Genomic DNA, 20,788 nt, shown 5'->3' on the forward strand with positions numbered 1-20,788 from the left:
TCAGCGGTTTCAATCTCAGTGGGTCATGGCACCTCCTCCCTCTAAACCTCCTTGGCTCCAGCACATGGAGAAACATGAAGCCACTTACTATGCTTCAGACACCCCAGAGGAGGGACACCTGTGCAGCACGTCTTAAGGCTACTCACTCACCTGTTAGCAAAAGCGATGGCTGACTCCCCCGAGCGTCTCCTCATGGGGGGGAGGTACCACACGTTGCACACGATGGCCCACGAGGTCATCATGCACAGTACGTAATGTAAGAACTTGTCCTGCCACCAGAAGGCGTCACCGAACCGGGCATCAAAGCGGATGGCGATGGGGTAGATGACCGTGTCCACCTGAGGAGAGGGGGGAGATGTGTGTTGGGAAAAATGGGGTATGTATGTGTTTGGGAAATTGGGGTACATGTGTTGGGGAAAATGGGGTACATATATGCATTGGGGAAAATGGATCACTAAGCTTGGGATTGAAAAAAGTTGAGGGGTTGATTCTACTTATATGTAAAGTGTTTCTGCCCCAAGCTCCTTTTTTGATGGGAGAGAGAAAAAAAAAAAAAATAAATAAAAAATCTGCTCCTATAAAGAAAACAAGATGTACAAAAAAAGTGATGAAATTCAGTTAGCAAAGTGTCTTCTTACTCCCCACCCTCCTCTTGAGAAAATTAAAGTTAAAAGAAGGAGGAAATACAGTAAGTAGAAGGCTGCCCCAGAGTATACCAGAGAAAGGGATGAAAGAATGAAGGTACTGAGGGTCATATTCTTAAACATTTTGTCACCCAAGCTCACATATTTGACTAGGCTTTCATGGGAGTTTGGGGCATTTCCATGGCTAGTTTTAAGACCCTGGTGGCAGTCCGACCCTTCTTCTGTACCTTGAACCTAAAAAAACAATAATTAGAACCCGACTGAGCTCCATTTTGGCCTTCAGAAATGGTTTATGTGAGAGACAAAAGCATCTGACAATATCATCCTGGGCCTCGTAAACAGAGAAGTGTCAACAGATTAATAAAGCGTGTGAGACCCACCTCAAACGCCCCCTTCTTGAACTGCATGACTGAGGTGTTGTTGACGCACACGCCCTCGGGGTAGATGAGGATTGGGGGAAGGTTGCTGTCATGGGCGTGGTTCCTCAACCTGCAAAGGCATCATCTGAGAGGTAGTCAAGGTTGTGGGGACTACTGGAGATCTGTGAGTGGGTGAGCTAAGGGAGGAAGGCTGTTAAAAATGAATACAATTTTGGGGGTGGGCAAGAATGGGCAAACAATTTCAGGGTCGTAATATAAGACATTTCGCCGCCCAAGAACGCATATTTGACAAGGCTTTCGTAGGAGTTGTGGGCATTTCCAGGAGTAGTTTTATGACCCTGGTGGTAGTTTGACTTCTTCTGTACCATGAACCTAAAGAAATACTCATTAGAACCCGACTGACCCCCTCTTTGGTCTTTAGAAATAGCTGATGTGAGAAGCGAAAGTGTCTTGTAATACGGACCTTAAACCCTTGCTAGAAAGAAACAGCTTGGGAGAATAATTTGTTAAACTTATCGTCTTGAGGTTGCTATGTTATGCCCGGACACAGAAAATACACATGTGAAAGATGCAGTTATGATAAATATGTATGTATGGTATAAATGTGTATGGTTCTGCTGGTGAGTGTTGAGAGGGAACAATAGAGTATATTTTGGGCCAGTGATAGGTAAATAGTTGTGTATTAAAAAATGTATAAGACAATCTACTGATATCAATGGGTCGGGTGTGTTTAAAAATTTAGAGAAAAGGGTCGTGAGTGCAAGAACGTTAGGAACCATTGCTATGAAGGAAAGAGAAAGAACAGCGATATCATCCTCCTCCTATACAGAAAACAAAAGGCATAATGCACTCAAACTGTACTTGCTGTGATATGCACTGTCTCTTACTTTTCAATGACCTTCGACCGGTCCTTGGCGTCAGAGCGCTCAAACCAGATGTGCATGGATGCTCTGCTCAGCGCCTTCATGAAGATGCTCAGGAAGCCTCCGTGTGTCTGCCCAACCTGATGTCAGTGTAATTATAAGCACAAGTGAGCTCAGGATAACAAACTATTCACCAGGTGTAGTTCCCTAATATTATCATCTATATGTTTCACATTTATTTACAAGTACCTATTGCTCAAAGAGAAATTTTGGTTTATATAAAATTCACTGTTACTGGTCATTAGAAGCCCAACATAGCAAACAAATTTATTAACACATTCTTAATTGAAGAGAAGAGGCAATTCCAACACATCTATTACTCAACATGACGTGATAACTGCAATAAGCAATCACCAGAAAGCAGAGGATGAAATTTAGGAAATGAAACTAAAACGAACAGAAACTACAATCCACATAATCAAGTCTAATGATTCTGTAAACCAATCAAGAAAAATGGAGGGATGTGTGTTAGCTATGTGACTAGATATGAATTAGGAGGAAAGGACCGACCATGTCATAGCAGTTGTGTGTGGCCAGCACCAGGGAGTCAATGGGTGACGTGTGATTGGCCACAGCGATGCCATTCTGCGGCACATTCTCGGTGTTGTGGAAGGTGGCCACGAGGGAGAGCGAGCCGGCAACAAAGTCGAAGCAGAAGACGAAGAGCTTCTTGTTGAGCCAGCGTTTGAAAGGCCCAGCAGGGAACACGCCCACTAGGATCATGCACGCCCAGAACAGCAGAATGCCCAGGACCAGGATGACCAGGCGCAGTGGCAGCAGGATGAGGTAGCGCACCAGGAAGCCAACCAGCCAGCAGACAGTCAGCCGGAAGGACATGAACTCATAGCCTCTGTCGTTGGTGCGGGACAAGAGGTTCCACGTCGGTAGTTCTTCCGGCTCAAAGTACTTGGTCACGTTGTCCTCACAGATCGCCGCCATACCCGCCGTGATGTATCCCAGCACGTGGTCTAGGTGAAAGCCCTTGATGTCCTCCTGAATGCCCAGTGCCTTAGGGTGGTCCAAGGAGGGGAGCGGGTTCTCAGTCTCCTCCGCCACAGAATCCGTTTCATCCGTTTCGCCATCAGACTGACGTGGCGGGCGTTTTCTCTCCACTCGCTTCTGCCCAAACTCAAACAGCTTAAGGAGGAGGTTTATGTAGCGTCTCCTGAGGCCCAGGTGGTGGTGGACGGTGGCTGAGAGGATCAAAGCAATAAAGACAAGGGCATAAACCCACCACACAGCATTCCAGACCAGCTCCATGGTTCAGTCTTTCTTTCTCACGGGTGGAATGCTATCTTTCTTCTGCACTGACACACACACCAAGCCATACAGAAGCGTGTCCCAACATGTACTAATGCTCACATGGCTAGATTATCCACACTGTATGTTCGTCCAAGCTATGCTGGTGACAGGGACCACAACCTTGGAAAGTGCATTGCTAAAAAGAAGAAAATTATATTATTTAAATGTCATCACTAAATGAACTTAAATATGTCTTCATGAAAATTCATTACCTTTAAACGAAAGATTCTGACAAAAAAGATATCATGCAGTTTTGCCCCTTGAATTGCTTCTGCAAATGTAATAACTGAGTATAAAATTTTACTAAGCAGTCGTAGCTTGATCTGCATTTCCACCATCTTCTGTATTACATACCAAATTCCTTATATAATTTGCTTCAGTGTAAACCCACGCATAAATCTGTGGTGTTTCTGATTCGTGTGGTTAGCTGCCACCACGTTCAGTTCTTCAATAGCTGACTGCTACATGAAGTGGACCCATTGAATGCAGAAAGCCTCCCAAACTCACTCAGTGAGTGGGGTAGCCCTACCTCTTTAGCCTGCTGGCTAAGGAGTGGCTTTTATCTAGCCAGTCGCACATTCGGTCCCCAGTTTTGGTAAAACCCTTCCTGGGTCTGTATTAATTTCTCGTGTGTTTTGTGACACACAGAAGTCATGTAGGCATATGTGGAAAGTGAAATTATGACGTTACACACATACATCCACATTACCAAAAAATATGCAACCCTCCCCTCTGTTGGTAAGTTATCTTACATAAACAATACAAAAATATAAAGCTCCATCATCCATCATAAATCATCATTCATCATTTCATCGATGCCTGCTCCTAGGAGCTGCCACCAGGGGATGGCCACGGCAGAAGAGCTTCCAGCTTTCTCTATCTAGACACTCCCTCCTTGCCTGCTCAAAGTTTCTCAAAGATCTTTCCCCCCTCTCCCTAACGTACTCTTGCACCCTATCCCTCCATTTCACTGGAGGTCGTCCTCTAGCATTCCCTCCCTCTAACTCACTCACATACACCTTTCTGGTCATCTTACTCTCCTCCATTCGCTCCATGTGGCCAAACCACTTTAAAGTCTGTCGCTTCACTGCTTCCCTTCCCTGTGACACATTCCAAAACGCTCGTACACACTTTCATTACTCATTCCATCCATTCTACTCACACCACAAGCACTCCTCAAATAACTCATTTCCACTGCCTGCACTCTAGACCTCTGACTTTCATTCCAGGCCCACGTTTCACTTGCATATGTGAGGGTTGGTACTATTATTGTATTTCTCAAATCCCTCTTTACCTCCATGCTCACACTTCTGCCATTCATGATTCGTCCCAAAGACCCATCATAAATAGCTGTCTGAAAGCCTTGCTACACGTCAGCAGGAGCAGCGAGAGGCCTGGCAGGTGTGGCATGAAATACAAGTTGCTTTTAAACACCACGGCACGCTGGGATAATGATCAGGTGAGGAAATTTGGTGCGTGACAGCGTGAGGGGAGCGAGGGCAAGGCTGTCACGCGTCACCAATCACTGCAACACTACAACACTCCGCAACACAACACAGGCAGGACATCGCAACACAACACAGGCAGGACATCGCAGCACAACACATCCCTGGCACCCACACCACGGCACGCTGACACCTTCCTCACCACATAAGAGAACTTGACCTATGTTGACCCACGGCAGGAAGGAAGGAAGGAAGGTCATGCACACCCTCCTCCTACTGCCCCGCCTGAGCGACCACTGAAGGGCAGACTACGTTGTTTTGCTTTATATATGTGTGTGTGTGTGTGTGTGTGTGTGTGTGTGTGTTTTCCTCGTTTTTCTTGTTAATTTTCCCGTGTTTTCATTATTTAAGTGTTACGTGGCTTGTTATTTTGTGCTCATTTCATATTTTTTTCTTTCTTTCCGTCCAATCAAAACAAACTTCCTCTTCTTCTTCCTTACCCTCTTCTTCTTCTTCTTCTTCTTTAAACTCTTCTTCTCCTCTCTTCCTATAATTATTCACACACTTTCCTTTTTCCTCGCAGGCAGCAAAAACTCGGTTACTCGGTTCCTGTTCTCGTTGTTTTATTTATTAGTAAACGAGAAAATAATAAAATGACCGTTGTTAAGATTCTCCTCATTATAAATCGGTTTTGAAGAGCAATCAAACGTAGGTACTCGATTAATTTCCCCCATAACTATAAAGAAAATTATCAAAAGGGTGTGAATGGAATGATAGAATGCGAGAAGTGTAATTATAACAGAGAGAGAGAGAGCGAAAAATTATACAGGTGTTCTGACTGAGCTACCGTAGATGGGACATGAAATCTGTTGAGAGGAGGAATGGTGATTTTGCTGGGGAGAAGAAAAAGAAAAAGAGGAAAAGATTGATTGATAGATTGATAAGTTTGCAAAAGAACAAAATCAAATCAATTGTACCCATCACACTCCCTCTCCTTTGTTGTAGGCCTATACCGGCAGCAATAAACTATCAATCAGTCAATCAAGAAAAGGAAGATAAAGAAGAAAAAGTAGAAAAAGAAGATGAAGAAGACTACCAGCATTAGCCAAGTGAGCCAACCCTGCCAGATTATCGTACTCGGATCATCACATTTACCAGCTTCTCCCCCATGAATATCACCAGGAAACAGGAATAATAAACCATTTCAACAATAACTACAAATAGATCTCATTATTGTGGCCCAGGAAACAGTTTTTTGGATGGAAATTGGAAACTAAGCAACTGAGTATGACAATCTGGCAACGTTGCCCAGCCCAGACCGAGACCTTTTCTTTACGCCTTGGCCACGGGGCAGGGAGGACCTCGAACACGTGCTCCTGAAGGTATGATTTTTTTTCTCACCCTTAACACAAACCACCATATATAAAACCATGCCTAATCTATATCTGTTCTCCTAGTGTACTATTTTAACGCTATTTAGGTTTTCAGGCCATGGACAAAGGGAGTAAGTATGGAAATTGATTACCATGAGGGCCGGGTTTTTTTTTTCAGGTGGCAAAATGTCGATTGTAATTATATTCTTTTTGTTGATTGGTACACTAGTAGCGAGAGGAAGACCTTGTGACTCCTGTAGGATTGGTCTTAGTGGTGGTCTTTTAGGAGAAATAAAGGATATGTAGCTACAGATGGGAAGTATAATTAGGGAAGGGCATATTTTTTTAGCTCACGTTCATTGGGGTAAAAAGACACGTTCATTGGGGTAGAAAGACAGACAGCACGTTCATTGGGGTAGAAAGAGACAGCTCACGTTCATTGGGGTAGAAAGACAGACAGCTCACGTTCATTGGGGTAGAAAGACAGACAGCTCACGTCCACTGGGGTAGAAAGACAGACAGCTCACGTTCATTGGGGTAGAAAAACAGACAGCTCACATTCATTGGGATAAAAAGACACATTAGGGTAAAATAACATGCCACAAGGGGAAATCCAGGCTGAGTGGAACAGTATGGGAATAAGAGATGGAGTGAACTGATACCAAAGTCTGACTATTGAATCACACCCTACTCACACTGGTTGTTAAGATTAATTTTATTATATTATTTAGTCGACCTGAATTTATTTATCACTTAGGTTAGGTTAGATCTACTTTGGTTTTATTTGCTAAGTTTGAAGGTTAGTAGTACACATTTACGACAACAGAAGGATGGTTAATAAAGTAGGAAGGGAGATATTGGCATGTTAATAATGCCAGTCTTTACCTGTTTATCTTCAAGAACACCCAATTCACTCTGGTGGATGGCATTTATTTTCTGGCGGATTTGAAATTGTCAGGGGATGAACTCCTCACCACTCCCTTTCTAGGTTTTTGCTTCTGTCTAACATAACTTCAAGGATTGTAACCTAACTCCACAAAACACTGAGCCAACCCCTCCAGTTTTCGAGCCATGTACAGTAGTGATAAACTATTCTTTGAGATTTTTATGTTTATGTCAAGGCCATTGAGGTTCCTATCATGATCTGTGCTCCAATTTTCTTAGTGATAAGGAATCACTGCCTTGTGTGCTTGGAGAACAATATGTAATGGGATTCATGCATTTCCGTAACTCCATCAACACAGCCGCCAAGTGTGATTAGTATACATTTATCAGTTTTTAGAGTTGCTTTAAATATGTTTACACAATTCACAAACATATTAGAGAACCATTGAGTAACATATGTGAAAAGTAAATCAAGTGGATGTTCATGTTTATAAGCATCGCAGCCACGCCCCAGGTATCTCCGGCAGACACCACAATGTGTCTGCTGGTCGTTAGAGGGCAAGAGTAAACTGCAGGTCACATCGTTGGAAGCCACCCTCTGAATGCTGGTTTCCTGGTATAGGCCTGCCACAGCACACATAATTAGGCACACAAAGGCACAGGCCCCACTAGCCACACATCACACCAGGCACACAGACACATAAATACAGAGACTTTACCAGGTTCACATACGCACTGGCGCTCACATAGGTGCAAATGCCACCAGGTCCATCCATGCACAAACCCCGCAACACTGTAATCATGAGTATTAAAGTAAGTCTTGTAGTTTGCAGGGTTAAGAAAGAAAATAAAGTGACCATAATATAACCAGCAATGTAACCTTACTCTAACTTGTCATGACTGGCAAGACAGAGTAAGGTCATTATTTAATTTGGGTTACAATGGTTAGATGGGTTGTGTTGAGTTAGTGGCAGGAACAACACAATCTTACATGTGTCTTAACACTCAGGAAGGCAATTTTTTTCCATTTTTGCCTACTGAGACTGGACAACAATGATGATATTGATGAAGTTGATTCTTTAATAAGTTACATTACAAATCTGTTACATATAGGTGTATATAAATAGGCAAGAATGCTTCACATGTAGGGTGAAGGATAGGCAACAAACTTTCCAGCAATGTGGCGAGTACAATTGCAACTAATCTATTTAAACTCCCTTTCAACCTATCAATGAATAGGATTCCCGTGTGTAGAGCAACTGATATCCTTGTAGACTCATTTCCTTGTGTATCCTTGTAGATTAAATCCCCCAGATTTAATGGACACATGGATGGCTTGACTGTACTGAATCTAGGTCTTATTATAAGTAGTATCATGTAATTCAGTGACATTTCAAAGTACGTACCTTGTTACAATTATATACAGTGTAATATTTCTTTTTCAGGTCCTGAGTGGTGGACAAGGCTGCATATCCACAACACCTCAGCCCTTCTATTAGGACTTTGTAACACTTGGGTGCTACTTCAAAGGCCCATTATATGCCTAAGTAAATATGGAAAACGTGGAAGAGAGCAAAAGTAGAGTAGAGCAGTTTGCACAGTCCTCCTCAAGTGCTACTGCAAAAAGAAAGTATGAGTGCACAACCTGTGGGAAGCAGATGATCAAGAAGAGTCACCTTACTGCCCACGTGTCCATCCATACAGGCGTCAAGAAGTTCAAATGTGATGAGTGTGGAAAGCGATTCAATCAGATGGGAAACTTAACCTTGCATACTCTCACCCACACACTAGAGAGAAACTTTAAATGTGAAGTATGTGACAAGACATACACTTTAAAGGGTGACCTTAAGAGGCACCTTGTAGCTCATACTGGCAGGAAGCAGTTTGTGTGTACCAAATGTGAAAAGTCTTTCACACAGAAAAGTAGCCTCAAATCACACTTAGCTTTGCACACTCATGAAAAGCAATTTAAATGTATGGAATGTGGTAAAGAGTTCTATTTGAAATATTATCTCACGAGACACATTCGGGGCCATACTGATGTAAAAAAGTTTACATGTGATAAATGTGAAAGAAGCTTCAAAGAAAAGAAGGATCTTAGAAAGCACATCATACATTGTTTCAAAGAATAATGTTAAGGTATGAAAACTAGTAAAATCTTGCGTGACACTTGGCATAATGACGCAATACAGTGCAGGTTGAATGTGAACTAAAAGGATAAGATTGTCATTTAGGCAGTGAGTGGTGTGTAACTCATTCTTTTGTGGCTGTATGTTAGCCCAAGATATGATTCAGGGATACCTTAACCCCTTCACTCTGGCGACGTCGGCGTCACCGTATGGAAAGGGGTAGTCCTCTTCTAAACCTCTTATGAGGTTTAAGAGGAGTTTAGAGGAGGATGGAGAGGTTTAGAAGAAGATTAATCCTCTTCCATTTCCTCTTGACCCTTTCCATACTGTGACCCCAACGTCTGCGTCACGGATGGAAAGGGTTAATCATCACCATGGCCATGGTGTAGAGACTCATCACAAGGAGAAAATTAATAAGCAGTGGATCTATCTGTCCAAAGAGAAATATTTATTATACCGTACCCTCTCGAGTTTAGCGCTTAGTCCTAAATTATTACCATCACGTGTTTCGTGCATTACCACCACTAGTTTTGCGTTGCTTTGACATGTATGGGTCACGTCTACCTACTGTCACCATCATGCGTGCTGCCTTAAGAGGCGGTGTCCAACCATTGGGGCTATGGGCAACTGCGGTTGCCCGTATGCCCAACCGGGAGCGAGTTGTTGGTTGTCCTTATGAATGGAAAACGGTTGTAAGTACGAGCGTGGGTACGTGAGTACTGAACGGCTGTATGTAAACAAACAGACAACGGCAGTGGCTGAGGAGTGAGGAGCAGTGGAAGATGGCCCACCAATGGACTTGTAAAATGGACTGGCAGAGGCGCTTTGCTTAATACTTGATTAACAAGATAAGAGAACACCCTGTGCTGTGGAACCACAGTCCAAAACCCTTTTTCTCAAGTCTATGAAAATTGTAGATCTCCCGGTGTTGTTTTCCTTTTCTTCTTCTTTTGACCTGTAATGCATGGCAGCGATGGTGAAAAGTAATAGTGAAAAATAGCAAAACGGTATAGAAAAGCAAGATAAGTGAAATAAAAGGACAGAAAAACACCTAAGATCAGGGTGAAGTTATAAGTGCGCACTGTTAAGTAACTAAGGGCCGCTTTCACAGTCACTTTGTTTTTATCGTTACCAATGGCGCAGATCACCGCTTAGTATTTCACGTGATACTGGCCGATGGGGTAGTGGTGGCTGCAGACGAAACGAGAGATGTTGAGAGTGTTTGGTAAGTGCGGGGCTAGGCTAACCCCGCAGCCGCCACAACCCGATCGGCCAGTTTCACGTGGAAATACTATAGCGGCGATCACCGCCATTGGTAACGATCAAAACAAACAACAACTGTGAAAGCGGACCTAAGTGCATGTTGTGAAGTATAAAAGTGTGAAGGAGGAGGACCTAAGAAGCGATACAAAGCGCTACAGGTTAAAAGAAAGTTCACTACACTGGGTGGTGTTGCGAGAAATATCTCCCTGATGAAATTAGTCATTCTGCTGTCCACCAAGCATGCGGACTGTGGGAATACATGGCTTTAAAAGTATTAATTTGCCTGGATTTGTTTAAGTCTGTCCGCTTGTTATATTTGTGAGCGGTGAGGGAAATATGGAAACGGTAAGCAAGTTGAACCTCGCTACGAACTATTTTGCGGCGGCAGCAGCAGTTGATGTTCAATAGGCATTGAAAAATCAATCATGATATTATTGATTTCATAATTTTTAACAGAAAGAATTAGCACATTATTTCATAACACAGAAAAATATAGGTTTGTCCAACTGTCCCACGGGTGACCGCAAGTGACCGCCCTTACCTTAGCAGACGACACCACGTGGATCACAAGCGTGTATCCAAAACTGCCAGCCAATTATAAGGCAGCCGCTTTCAACTGGGGCTTAAAAACGATCTGTTCTTCCCATTTTCTGCCTATTAACAAGGTACGTATTTTGAGATAACAAGGGAGTAAAAGTCGAAAAATTGTGATAATAAGGGAGTAAAGTCGCAAATAGTAATTATTTTCTACGGGTCGGAACCAGTAAGCACTTCTACATGGATTTCAATACCTCGAGTTTAGCGCCATACCTTCGGAATGAAGCAAGCGTGAAACTCGAGAGGGTACTGTAGTGGTATTCAGGCACAGATGATTGAGACACCCATTTTGAATGAGCATGAATGGAAAAAATTGATTGATTGCATTGGGTAAATACCCCAGCCAGGTATCTCTATAAGCCATGCCCCGGGTATCTCCAGCAGGCACCACCATGTGCCTGCCGGTCGTAAGAGGGCAAGAGTAAGCTGCGGGCACATCGTTGGAGGCCACCTGTCAGTGCTGGCCTCCTGGTATTAGCCCAGCACAGACCACGCCAGGCACATTTAAGCCACTTGTCACTCTAATCACACAGATACAAGCCACACCAGACACACACACACACAGGCATTAATCTTGACTATTAGGATGTGCGTCAGGTTGCAGGGTTAGCAGGTGACATACATTGGAAAACTAAATACATAGGAGAGGTTAAACAGTGAAGAATATTGCAGTACCCTAATATGGCCACACTGAAACCAATTACAGCAAGGCACTGAGGAAGAGAATAGGATGACTAGTTTATAATAACCTTGGAGTTTGTTCCTAATCCAAGTACCGGTGGCAAAAAGGATACTGAAACAGGTTAGGACAGCAGCAAAATATCAGTGGGATTAATTTACGTTAAAGAAGGAAATAGAAAAGAATTGCTTCATAAATAGGGTACTGGATGAATGAAGCAAACTTTGTAGCCACGTGGTTAGTGACAGAGCAATTTATAACAACGAAGACATGAGATTACCTGATAGTAATATGTGATTTGATATCTCAAGGACTGTTATTTTGCTTACATCATACTTCTGTTTTCAGGTCTTGCGTGCTGGATGAGGCTGCCTGTCAACTACCTCAGCACCTCCTGTGAGGACTGGTGACAAGTTATGTTCCTGTGGTCCATTATATGCTCAAGTAAATATGGAACCAAACAATATTAGAGTAGAGCAGTGTGCACAGCCCTCATCAAGTGCTACTACAAAAAGAAAGTATGAATGCACAACCTGTGGGAAGCGGATGATCAAGAAGAGTCACCTTACTGCCCACATGTCCATTCATACAGGCGTCAAGAGGTTCAAATGTGATGAGTGTGGAAAGCGATTCAATCAGATGGGAAACTTAACCTTGCATACTCTCACTCACACACTAGAGAGAAACTTTAAATGTGAAGTATGTGACAAGACATACACTTTAAAGGGTGACCTAAAGAAACACCTTCTAATTCACGAAGGCAAAAAGGAGTTTAAATGTAGCAAATGTGAAAAATCTTTCACACAGAAAAGTAGCCTCAAATCACACTTGGCTATGCACACTCGTGAAAAGCAATTCAAATGTATTGAATGTGGTAAAGAGTTCTTTTTGAAAAGTACCTTCACAAAACACGTTCGGAGCCACACTGATGTAAAAAAGTTTACATGTGATAAATGTGAAAGAAGCTTCAAAGACAAGCATCATCTTAGAAAGCACATCATAAATCATTGTTTCAAAGAATAATGTTAAGGTATGAAAACTAGTAAAAGCTTCTGTAACACTTGGCATAATAATGCAATACATTGCAGGTTGAATGTGAACCAAAGGGATAAGATTGTCATGTAGGCAGCGTGTGGTGTGTAACTCATGCTGTTGTGGATGTGTGTTAGCACTTGATATGATTCAGGGATACCTTAATCATCACTATGGTCATGGTGTAGAGACTCATCACGAGGAGCAAATTAATAAGCAGTGGATCCATCTGTCCAAAGGGAAATATTTATTATATTGGTATTCAGGGACAGATGATTGAGACACCCATTGTGAATAGCATGAATGGAAAAAATTGATTGATTGCATTGGGTAAATACCCCAGTCAGGTATCTCTATAAGCCATGCCCCGGGTATCTCCGGCAGGCACCACCATGTGCCTGCCGGTCGTAAGAGGGCAAGAGTAAGCTGCGGGCACATCGTTGGAGGCCACCTGTCAGTGCTGGCCTCCTGGTATTAGCCCAGCACAGACCACACCAGGCACATTTAAGCCACTTGTCACTCTAATCACACAGATACAAGCCACACCAGACACACACACACACAGGCATTAATCTTGACTATTAGGATGTGCGTCAGGTTGTAGGGTTAGCAGGTGACATGCATTGGAAAACTAAATACATAGGAGAGGTTAGACAGTGAAGAATATTGCAGTACCCTGAAACCAATTACAGCAAGGCACTGAGGAAGAGAATAGGATGACTAGTTTATAATAACCTTGGAGTTTGTTCCTAATCCAAGTACTGGTGGCAAAAAGGATACTGAAACAGGTTAGGACATGTAGCAAAATATCAGTGGGATAAATTTAGGTTAAGGAAGGAAATATGAAAGAATTGCTTCATAAATAGGGTACTGGATGAATGAAGCAAACTTTGTAGCCACGTGGTTAGTGACAGCAATTTAAAACAACGAAGACTCTAGAGTAGGATTTAATTACCTAATAGTAATATATGATTTGGTGTCAAGGGCTGTTATTTTGGTTACATCATATTTCTGTTTTCAGGTCTTGAGTGCTGGATGAGGCTACCTATCAACTACCTCAGCACCTCTTGTGAGGACGGGTGACAAGTTATTTATAAAAATGGAAAGTACGGAGCAGAACAAAAATGAAGTAGAGCAGTGTGCACAGCCCTCATCACGTGCTACTGCAAAAAGAAAGTATGAGTGCACAACCTGTGGGAAGCAGATGATCAAGAAGAGTCACCTTACTGCCCACATGTCCATCCATACAGGTGCCAAGAAGTTCAAATGTGATGAGTGTGGAAAGCGATTCAATCAGATGGGAAACTTAAACTTGCATACTCTCACCCACACACTAGAGAGAAACTTTAAATGTGAAGTATGTAATAAGACATATACTTTAAAGGGTGACCTTAAGAAACATCTTCTAATTCATGAAGGTAAAAAAGAGTTTGTGTGTGGTAAATGTAAAAGATCCTTCACACAGAAATGTAGCCTAAAAACACACATGAGAATACACATGCAAGTGCCAAAACAATTTAAATGTATCGAATGTGGTAAAGAGTTCTCTCATAAAATGAGCCTAATTTTACACATGCGGATCCACACCGATTCAAAAAAATTTCAATGTGATAATTGTGAAGGTCTCTACAAGTCAAAGAATTCTCTTCAAGACCACCTCATAAATCGCTGTTTCAAAGGGGAAAGTTAAGGAAATAAAATATATAAAAAATTCAAAATGTCTTATTTGCCAGGTCCTCATAATTGGTTTTATATTTTAAGGTCCCATGCCACATAAGTAACCCTATTTCTCATGCTATTACTCAGACCAATGATTTGTAGGTGAACCAGAGTGATCAGCTAAACTTTCCTCCCTGTAGTACCACCAGCATGCTCTTGAGATCATAAAGCTGACAAATCACACACAAGATCCCTGAGTTTTGATGTTCATTCTTATTCCCGCTGGATTTGAACAGTACGATTCACTCTTCAATTGACTGGACTCTCACATGAACTCTTTGCCTAAACACTCTTCAGGACCAGTGCCATTGTAGGCTTTTTATTCTCTCCTTTTTTTGTGTGCCTTGAGCTGCCTCCTTTGCTGCCACCCTAGATTGGACCTAGAAAGAGGTGATGCTGCATAAAAGACTCCTTACTGATGGTGCTAAGTTGAAAACATAACATTGGTAATTTATAGTTTCATGATAACACAAGCAGAGTTGCATGTTCAGAAGGTCATAAACAAACCAATTTCTACTGATTATCGTGATCAGGTTGACAAATCGGTTATTTCATACTTCATTTAGTGCGTCGAGTTCCCGTAGACTTTGTTGGTTAATGAATAAATTAATCGACAGTCAATTAAGTCGTCTATTCGGGATCTTACTGAGGTACAACCGGACATAAGATAAACCTCGCTCCCTTTCACTTAATATTATAGCCTTCGAGTAAGAAATGAAACAGTCACGCCTCTGTAACACCTCGATCTCTTAGGTCACATCTCATAAGGTATGCAACAAACTTAGACTATTCCTAGATGAGATAGAAAACAAAGAGAATCATGAGTGAGAAAATGATAAAAGAGAATGAGAATAAAAACAATAAAAAGGGGATTCCCAGTTCCTAGTAAAACCTCAGAAACAAGACTGCTGGAGGGGAGAAAGATTATCCAACAGACTGAAACGAATATAAGAGTTTCAAGACCAATAATTCCTGACGAACTAAACAACTGAGGTTCCCAGAGTAAATCGTTTCTCCTAGGTCATCTGCTCCTACTTAAACCCCAGAAACAAGACTAATTAGCTACTGGAAGAGGGAAAAAAAGACCATAATTCCTTAACAAGACCAAAGAATTGATGTTCCCCAGGGTAATTGTTTCTCCAAGGTCATCTGGTCCTACTTAAACCTCAGAAACAAGACTAAGCTATGGGATTGGGGAAAGAGCAAGACCATAATCCCTTAACAAGACCAAAGAATTGAGGTTCCCCAGGGTAATTGTTTCTCCAAGGTCAGCTGCTCCTACTTAAACCTCGATCAGAAACAATCAAGACTTAGCTACTGGAATTGGGGAAAGAGCAAGACGTACCATAATCCCTTAACAAGACCAAAGAATTGAGGTTCCCCTGGGTAATTGTTTTTCCAAGGTCAGCTGCTCCTCGTAAGACCTCAGAAACAATTAACACTACTGGAGGGAAGAAAAAACCCAACAGACTGAAGACGAATATATACGTAAGAGTGTTAATACAATAATTCCTGGCTGAAACTAATTAAACAACTGAGGTTTCCGAGGATAAGTCATTTCTCTAAGGTTATCTGCTCCCAGTAAAACCTCGGCAACAAAACCGCGGGAAGGAAGGAAGAAGAAACAACAGACTGAAGACGAATATAAGACTTTGAAGACCAATAATTCCTTTACAAGACCGAACAACAGTGAGGTTCCAGTGGTTTTTTTCTTTCCCCTCCGATCAAAACAGATTTTTGCAGGAGGAAAGAAAGAAGAAACAACAGACTGAAGACGAATATAAGACTTTCAAGACCAATAATTCCTTTACAAGACCTGCTAACAACAGTGATGGTTCCGCGGGGTGAGTCATTTTTCCCAAACCTCGACGGAAATTAACAAGATTGCAGGAGGAAAGAAAGAAGAAACAACAAACTCAAGACGAATATAAGACTTTCAAGACCAATGATTCCTTTACAAGACCGAACCATTAACAGTGAGGTTCCGCGGGGTGAGTCATTTTTCCCAAACCTCGACGGAAATTAACAAGATTGCAGGAGGTAAGAAAGAAGAAACAACAAACTCAAGACGAATATAAGACTTTCAAGACCAATAATTCCTTTACAAGATCTAACAACAGTGATGGTTCCGCAGGGTGAGTCATTTTTCCCAAACCTCAACGGAAATTAACAAGATTGCAGGAGGTAAGAAAGAAGAAACAACAAACTCAAGACGAATATAAGACTTTCAAGACCAATAATTCCTTTACAAGACCGAACAACAGTGAGGTTCCGCGGGGTGAGTCATTTTTCCCAAACCTCGATCACGGGGACAAGATTGCAGGAGGTAAGAAAGAAGAAACAACAAACTCAAGACGAATATAAGACTTTCAAGACCAATAATTCCTTTACAAGACCTGCTAACAACAGTGATGGTTCCGCGGGGTGAGTCATTTTTCCCAAACCTCGACGGAAATTAACAAGATTGCAGGAGGTAAGAAAGAAGAAACAACAAACTCAAGACGAATATAAGACTTTCAAGACCAATAATTCCTTTACAAGACCGGACCATTAACAGTGAGGTTCCGCGGGGTGAGTCATTTTTCCCAAACCTCGACGGAAACCAGATTGCAGGAGGCAAGAAAGAAATTAAGAAACGGTACTGAAGACGAATTAAAGACTTTGAAGACCAATAATCCCGAACATCAGTGAGGTTCCGCATGGTGAATCTACTCGTTAAATATTCTCTCATTTCACCTCGACCTTGATATGTCCAGTGTTGGCGGCAAAGGGCGTGGCCATCCGCGCCCACGCCCTGCCCACGACTTTCCGTCTCAATACGCTCGACTCCACATGTTAGGCGAGGAACAGGATGAGAACAGGAGTGAGAGGAACCGGGAATACAGGATGTGGCCACGGAAAGCAAAAGCAATGGTGTTGGAGGGGTGTAGAGGCTATATGATTATTGAGAGTGGACTGTAATGTGGTTGGTCGCTAATATTGTAAATGGTGTTGAGAGAGAGAAGGGGAAAAAAAAGGAGGAAAAATTGTGAGACTGTGTGTGTGTGTGTGTGTGTATGAGGTTGCAAGACTGACTAGTTTAAAAAGAGGAAGTCATGAAGGAAAAGGAGAACAGGGCAGAGGGTGTGACTAGCCTAACACGCCTATTCTTTACTTATCACATGTGGACAGCCCAGGGACGGAATACGTATAGAATTCTTAAACACAGGATCTTCAGAGTACGGGATCACTATCTCTTGAAAAATAAATAATAATGAATACCAGACAGCGGGAAACACACTAATAAAAGAGGTATACAGCTTAACTAAACTAAAAAGAGGTATAGCTTAACAGGCTGGAGAGTTAACTATAGGACGAGGTTGAGGGGAAGGGGTACAAAGCTATGGTAGAAGGAACTTATATGTACGGTTGAAAAAGAAGTATGGGCGTGGTGTGGAAGGATGGGACGCAAGGACACAGAGGTAGGTTGATAGGTAGGTAGGTAGGTACAGGTGAACAGGTAGATAGGTGGGTGGGTGGGTAGGTAGGTGCAGTGGGGGTACAGGAGGGCAGGAGGGCGGATCCGGCAGTGTGTGTGTGTGTGTGTGTGTTTTTACGTAACTGTCCGAACAAAAGGATGAAGGAATATATATGAAACACGTCAGTCAATCAGTTAGTCAAGCAGTTTCTTTAGTCTTTCCACCCCGAGACACACACACACACACACACACACACACACACACACAGATTCCAACTCCCCTACTATAGGTTCCACGTTACTCAGACTTAGATACACTGGTTTAGCGAGGAAGTAAATAGAAAAAAATGAAAAAAAGTTGAATATTGCTTTAAAACTGAAGCAGGAGACAACTGAGAATGATGATGATGATAGTAGTAGTGGTAGTAGTAGTAGTAGTAGTAGTAGTAGTAGTGGTAGTGGTGGTGGTTCTTATAGAATGATCAAATATGCAAGCATTTCTTCTATAATATTAATACATTTTCTTAGTATAGGTACAGCTCCTTGCAATTAGTAATATAGCAGATGCAATAGTAATGTAGATGACGGTTATATATACTGGACACTGAAATCAAATCAATAAACAAATAAAAAAAAAGACGAATATTAATAAATACGACTAATGATGGAAGTTGTAAAGTTTAATGTGTGTGTGTGGGATGCAGCGTAGGAGGGAGCCGCAGGAGTGAGTGGGGTGGGATGTGGAAAGGCCTTTTAAGAGTTGAGTGTATGGTGTGATTGTAAGGGGAGTGGGATATGGATCGAGTGGGATGGGGAGGGAGCATGCAAGACTGAGTGGTGTGTACTAATAGGAGTAGAGGGAAGGGGGATGTGACGCTCGTAAATTGTGCTGAAAGAAAGATGTGACACGAAGAGGTGGTGGGGGATGAGAATTTGTGTGCATATGAAGTGAGATGTGGTTTGAAAGAGATTAGTAAGAGTCTAGGGTGATAGAGATGTGACACTAGGAGATGTGGCCTGGATCGACGTGGATAGTAAAAAGTGTATGGCGGTGGAGATGTGACACGAGAGGTGGCATGCGGCGTGGGGTGTGTGCGCTGCAGTGGGATGTGGTTTAGAGGCGACTATATATGTGTTAATAGGAATGTGACACTATACTGTGGTAATGAGATGTGGCTTGGAGGTGATTCGGGTGTAAGAGAGTGAGATTGTGATGAGTATTGGGAAGAAGGGATGTGACACGGGACAATGAGTGAGATGTGGCTTGAAGGTGATGGAGATGTAGGGGAGTTGGTTGCGATGTGTGCTGGTAAGGAGGGATGTGACACGAGGCAGAGGGCCGAGCATGGGGTGTGGCTGGAGGCGTGGGGGTGTGGCTGAGAGGAAGGCACCTGAGGGGAGACATATAGTTGCTGTGGCCTTGAAGAGGATGTGGTTATAACGGAATAACCTCATCACCACCACCACCACCTCCACCTGGACCACACCCCACCCACCTGCCACCCCAACTACGACTACTGGTGGTGGTGGTGATGGTGCTACTGTACTTCTACTTCTACTACTACTACTACTACTACTGCTCATAACTGTGGCACATCGTAAATTCAGTGACCTTGCAAACCAATTGTAACTCTTGTTGCATACACGTGAAAATGCAGACTAAACCGGAAATCAATGTTCATGCTTACTTTAACAATATAGCCTGTGTGATTTGGCTATTCTAGTGCTTCATACTAAACATAATATCATCCAAGATTTTCAGTATTCACACGCTGGATGCAAATAAGAAGGACAAATTAACGTGCTTTAGAATGACACGAGAGGAGATCGAGGCGGGGTGCTAGCATGGGATAGGAACAGGAACAAGAGAAACATAAAGAAAAACTGGAATATTGATCAGTAGGTAAATTGAATCCTCTACCTCGGCCATCCCTTCCCCTGCCCGTCCCGTCCCATGCCTAGCCCTGCCCGGAGGCGCCCACGACCTTGGCTATCCAGGGATGGGAGGGATAGAGAAGAGGGAGAGGCGGAGGCCCAGAGGAGTGAGAGTAGAAGATGGTCGGCGAGGGATAGAGGAAAAAATGAAGATGGGCCACAGTTACGCTCATCCTTGTCCCGCCAGTGTACAAAAAGAAGTTGCGCGCCATGTAGGCTAACCGACAGATTAGAACCTAGTACTGTGCATGAGAGAGAGAGAGAGAGAGAGAGAGAGAGAGAGAGAGAGAGAGAGAGAGAGAGATACAAATACTCAAATAGATCGAGACAGACAGACGGAGAAAGACAAATAGGTATAGGCTACGTCGAGATGGACAGTCAGACGGATACAGAAAAAAATTGCCCAGGTAGACAGACATAAATACCAATACAAACAGACAGACAGACGAAACAGACAGAAACCTAGTCCACGTGATGCCAAGTGGGTCATTAAAATATTATGTAACGCAAAAAAGGATTGAAAAAGTGTGTTAGGCTAGGTGTTACAGTCTGTTACATGGATTTGGTTGTACTTACAGAATACATAACCAAAAGTAAAAGATTATATAGATGGTAGGAAAATGTGTATAGATTAATAAATCTTCAACCGCAGGTAAGATAATGTGAATAAATAACTTTTTTTCCCCAGCAACAAGATTATAAGTATAACCATTATTGAGAGTAGGCTAGATTATATTGAATCTGAGATGTTGATGTGTGATGGTGTTGGGAGGGGGGCGAGGGGAAGGGAGTGTTGTGTTGGTGTTGTATTAGTGTTACATAAATTATCTTAGAGAGTGATTGGATTAATAGTGTTACAGAGTGTTACAGAAGGGGGAGGGGAAGGCGGTAAAGGGATGCAATTTGGTGGCTGAATCGTTACGTATTATCTGAAACAACAACAACAACAACGAAACGGTATCAACAAAGGATTACGTCATAGTGTATTAAACCATCAATGAGCAACACACACACACTCACACACA

General features: G+C 42.5%; 1 protein-coding gene and 1 long non-coding RNA gene across 7 annotated transcripts in view; one reads left to right on the forward strand and one right to left on the reverse strand.

The window, feature by feature from the left end:
- Positions 1–20,788, reverse strand: part of LOC127007846 (glycerol-3-phosphate acyltransferase 3-like) — a 35,164-nt gene that overhangs the window by 9,936 nt on the left and 4,440 nt on the right. For 4 of the 6 annotated variants that reach the window (XR_007760603.1, XR_007760602.1, XR_007760601.1 and 1 more), the window contains exons 1-5: positions 4,897–5,180; positions 2,458–3,385; positions 1,912–2,027; positions 1,025–1,133; positions 151–338 (exon numbers count right to left, since the gene is read on the reverse strand). Coding sequence is in view for 3 of the 6 variants with exons in the window: in XM_050879240.1 (XP_050735197.1) it covers positions 151–338; positions 1,025–1,133; positions 1,912–2,027; positions 2,458–3,207 (1,163 nt within the window). In the remaining 3 variants the exon portion in view is untranslated. Of the gene's footprint in view, positions 1–150; positions 339–1,024; positions 1,134–1,911; positions 2,028–2,457; positions 3,386–4,896; positions 5,181–20,788 lie in introns of those variants that run through there. The other 2 variants (XM_050879241.1, XM_050879242.1) reach the window with 2 other exon arrangements.
- LOC127007848 (uncharacterized) lies at positions 6,011–14,370 on the forward strand. The gene is made up of 4 exons (XR_007760604.1): positions 6,011–6,076; positions 8,398–8,499; positions 11,969–12,064; positions 13,674–14,370. It is a non-coding gene; the product is annotated as an uncharacterized LOC127007848 (long non-coding RNA).

This window comes from Eriocheir sinensis, chromosome 36 (assembly GCF_024679095.1).
Source record: "Eriocheir sinensis breed Jianghai 21 chromosome 36, ASM2467909v1, whole genome shotgun sequence".
In the NCBI taxonomy this organism is placed as follows: Eukaryota; Metazoa; Arthropoda; class Malacostraca; order Decapoda; family Varunidae; genus Eriocheir; species Eriocheir sinensis.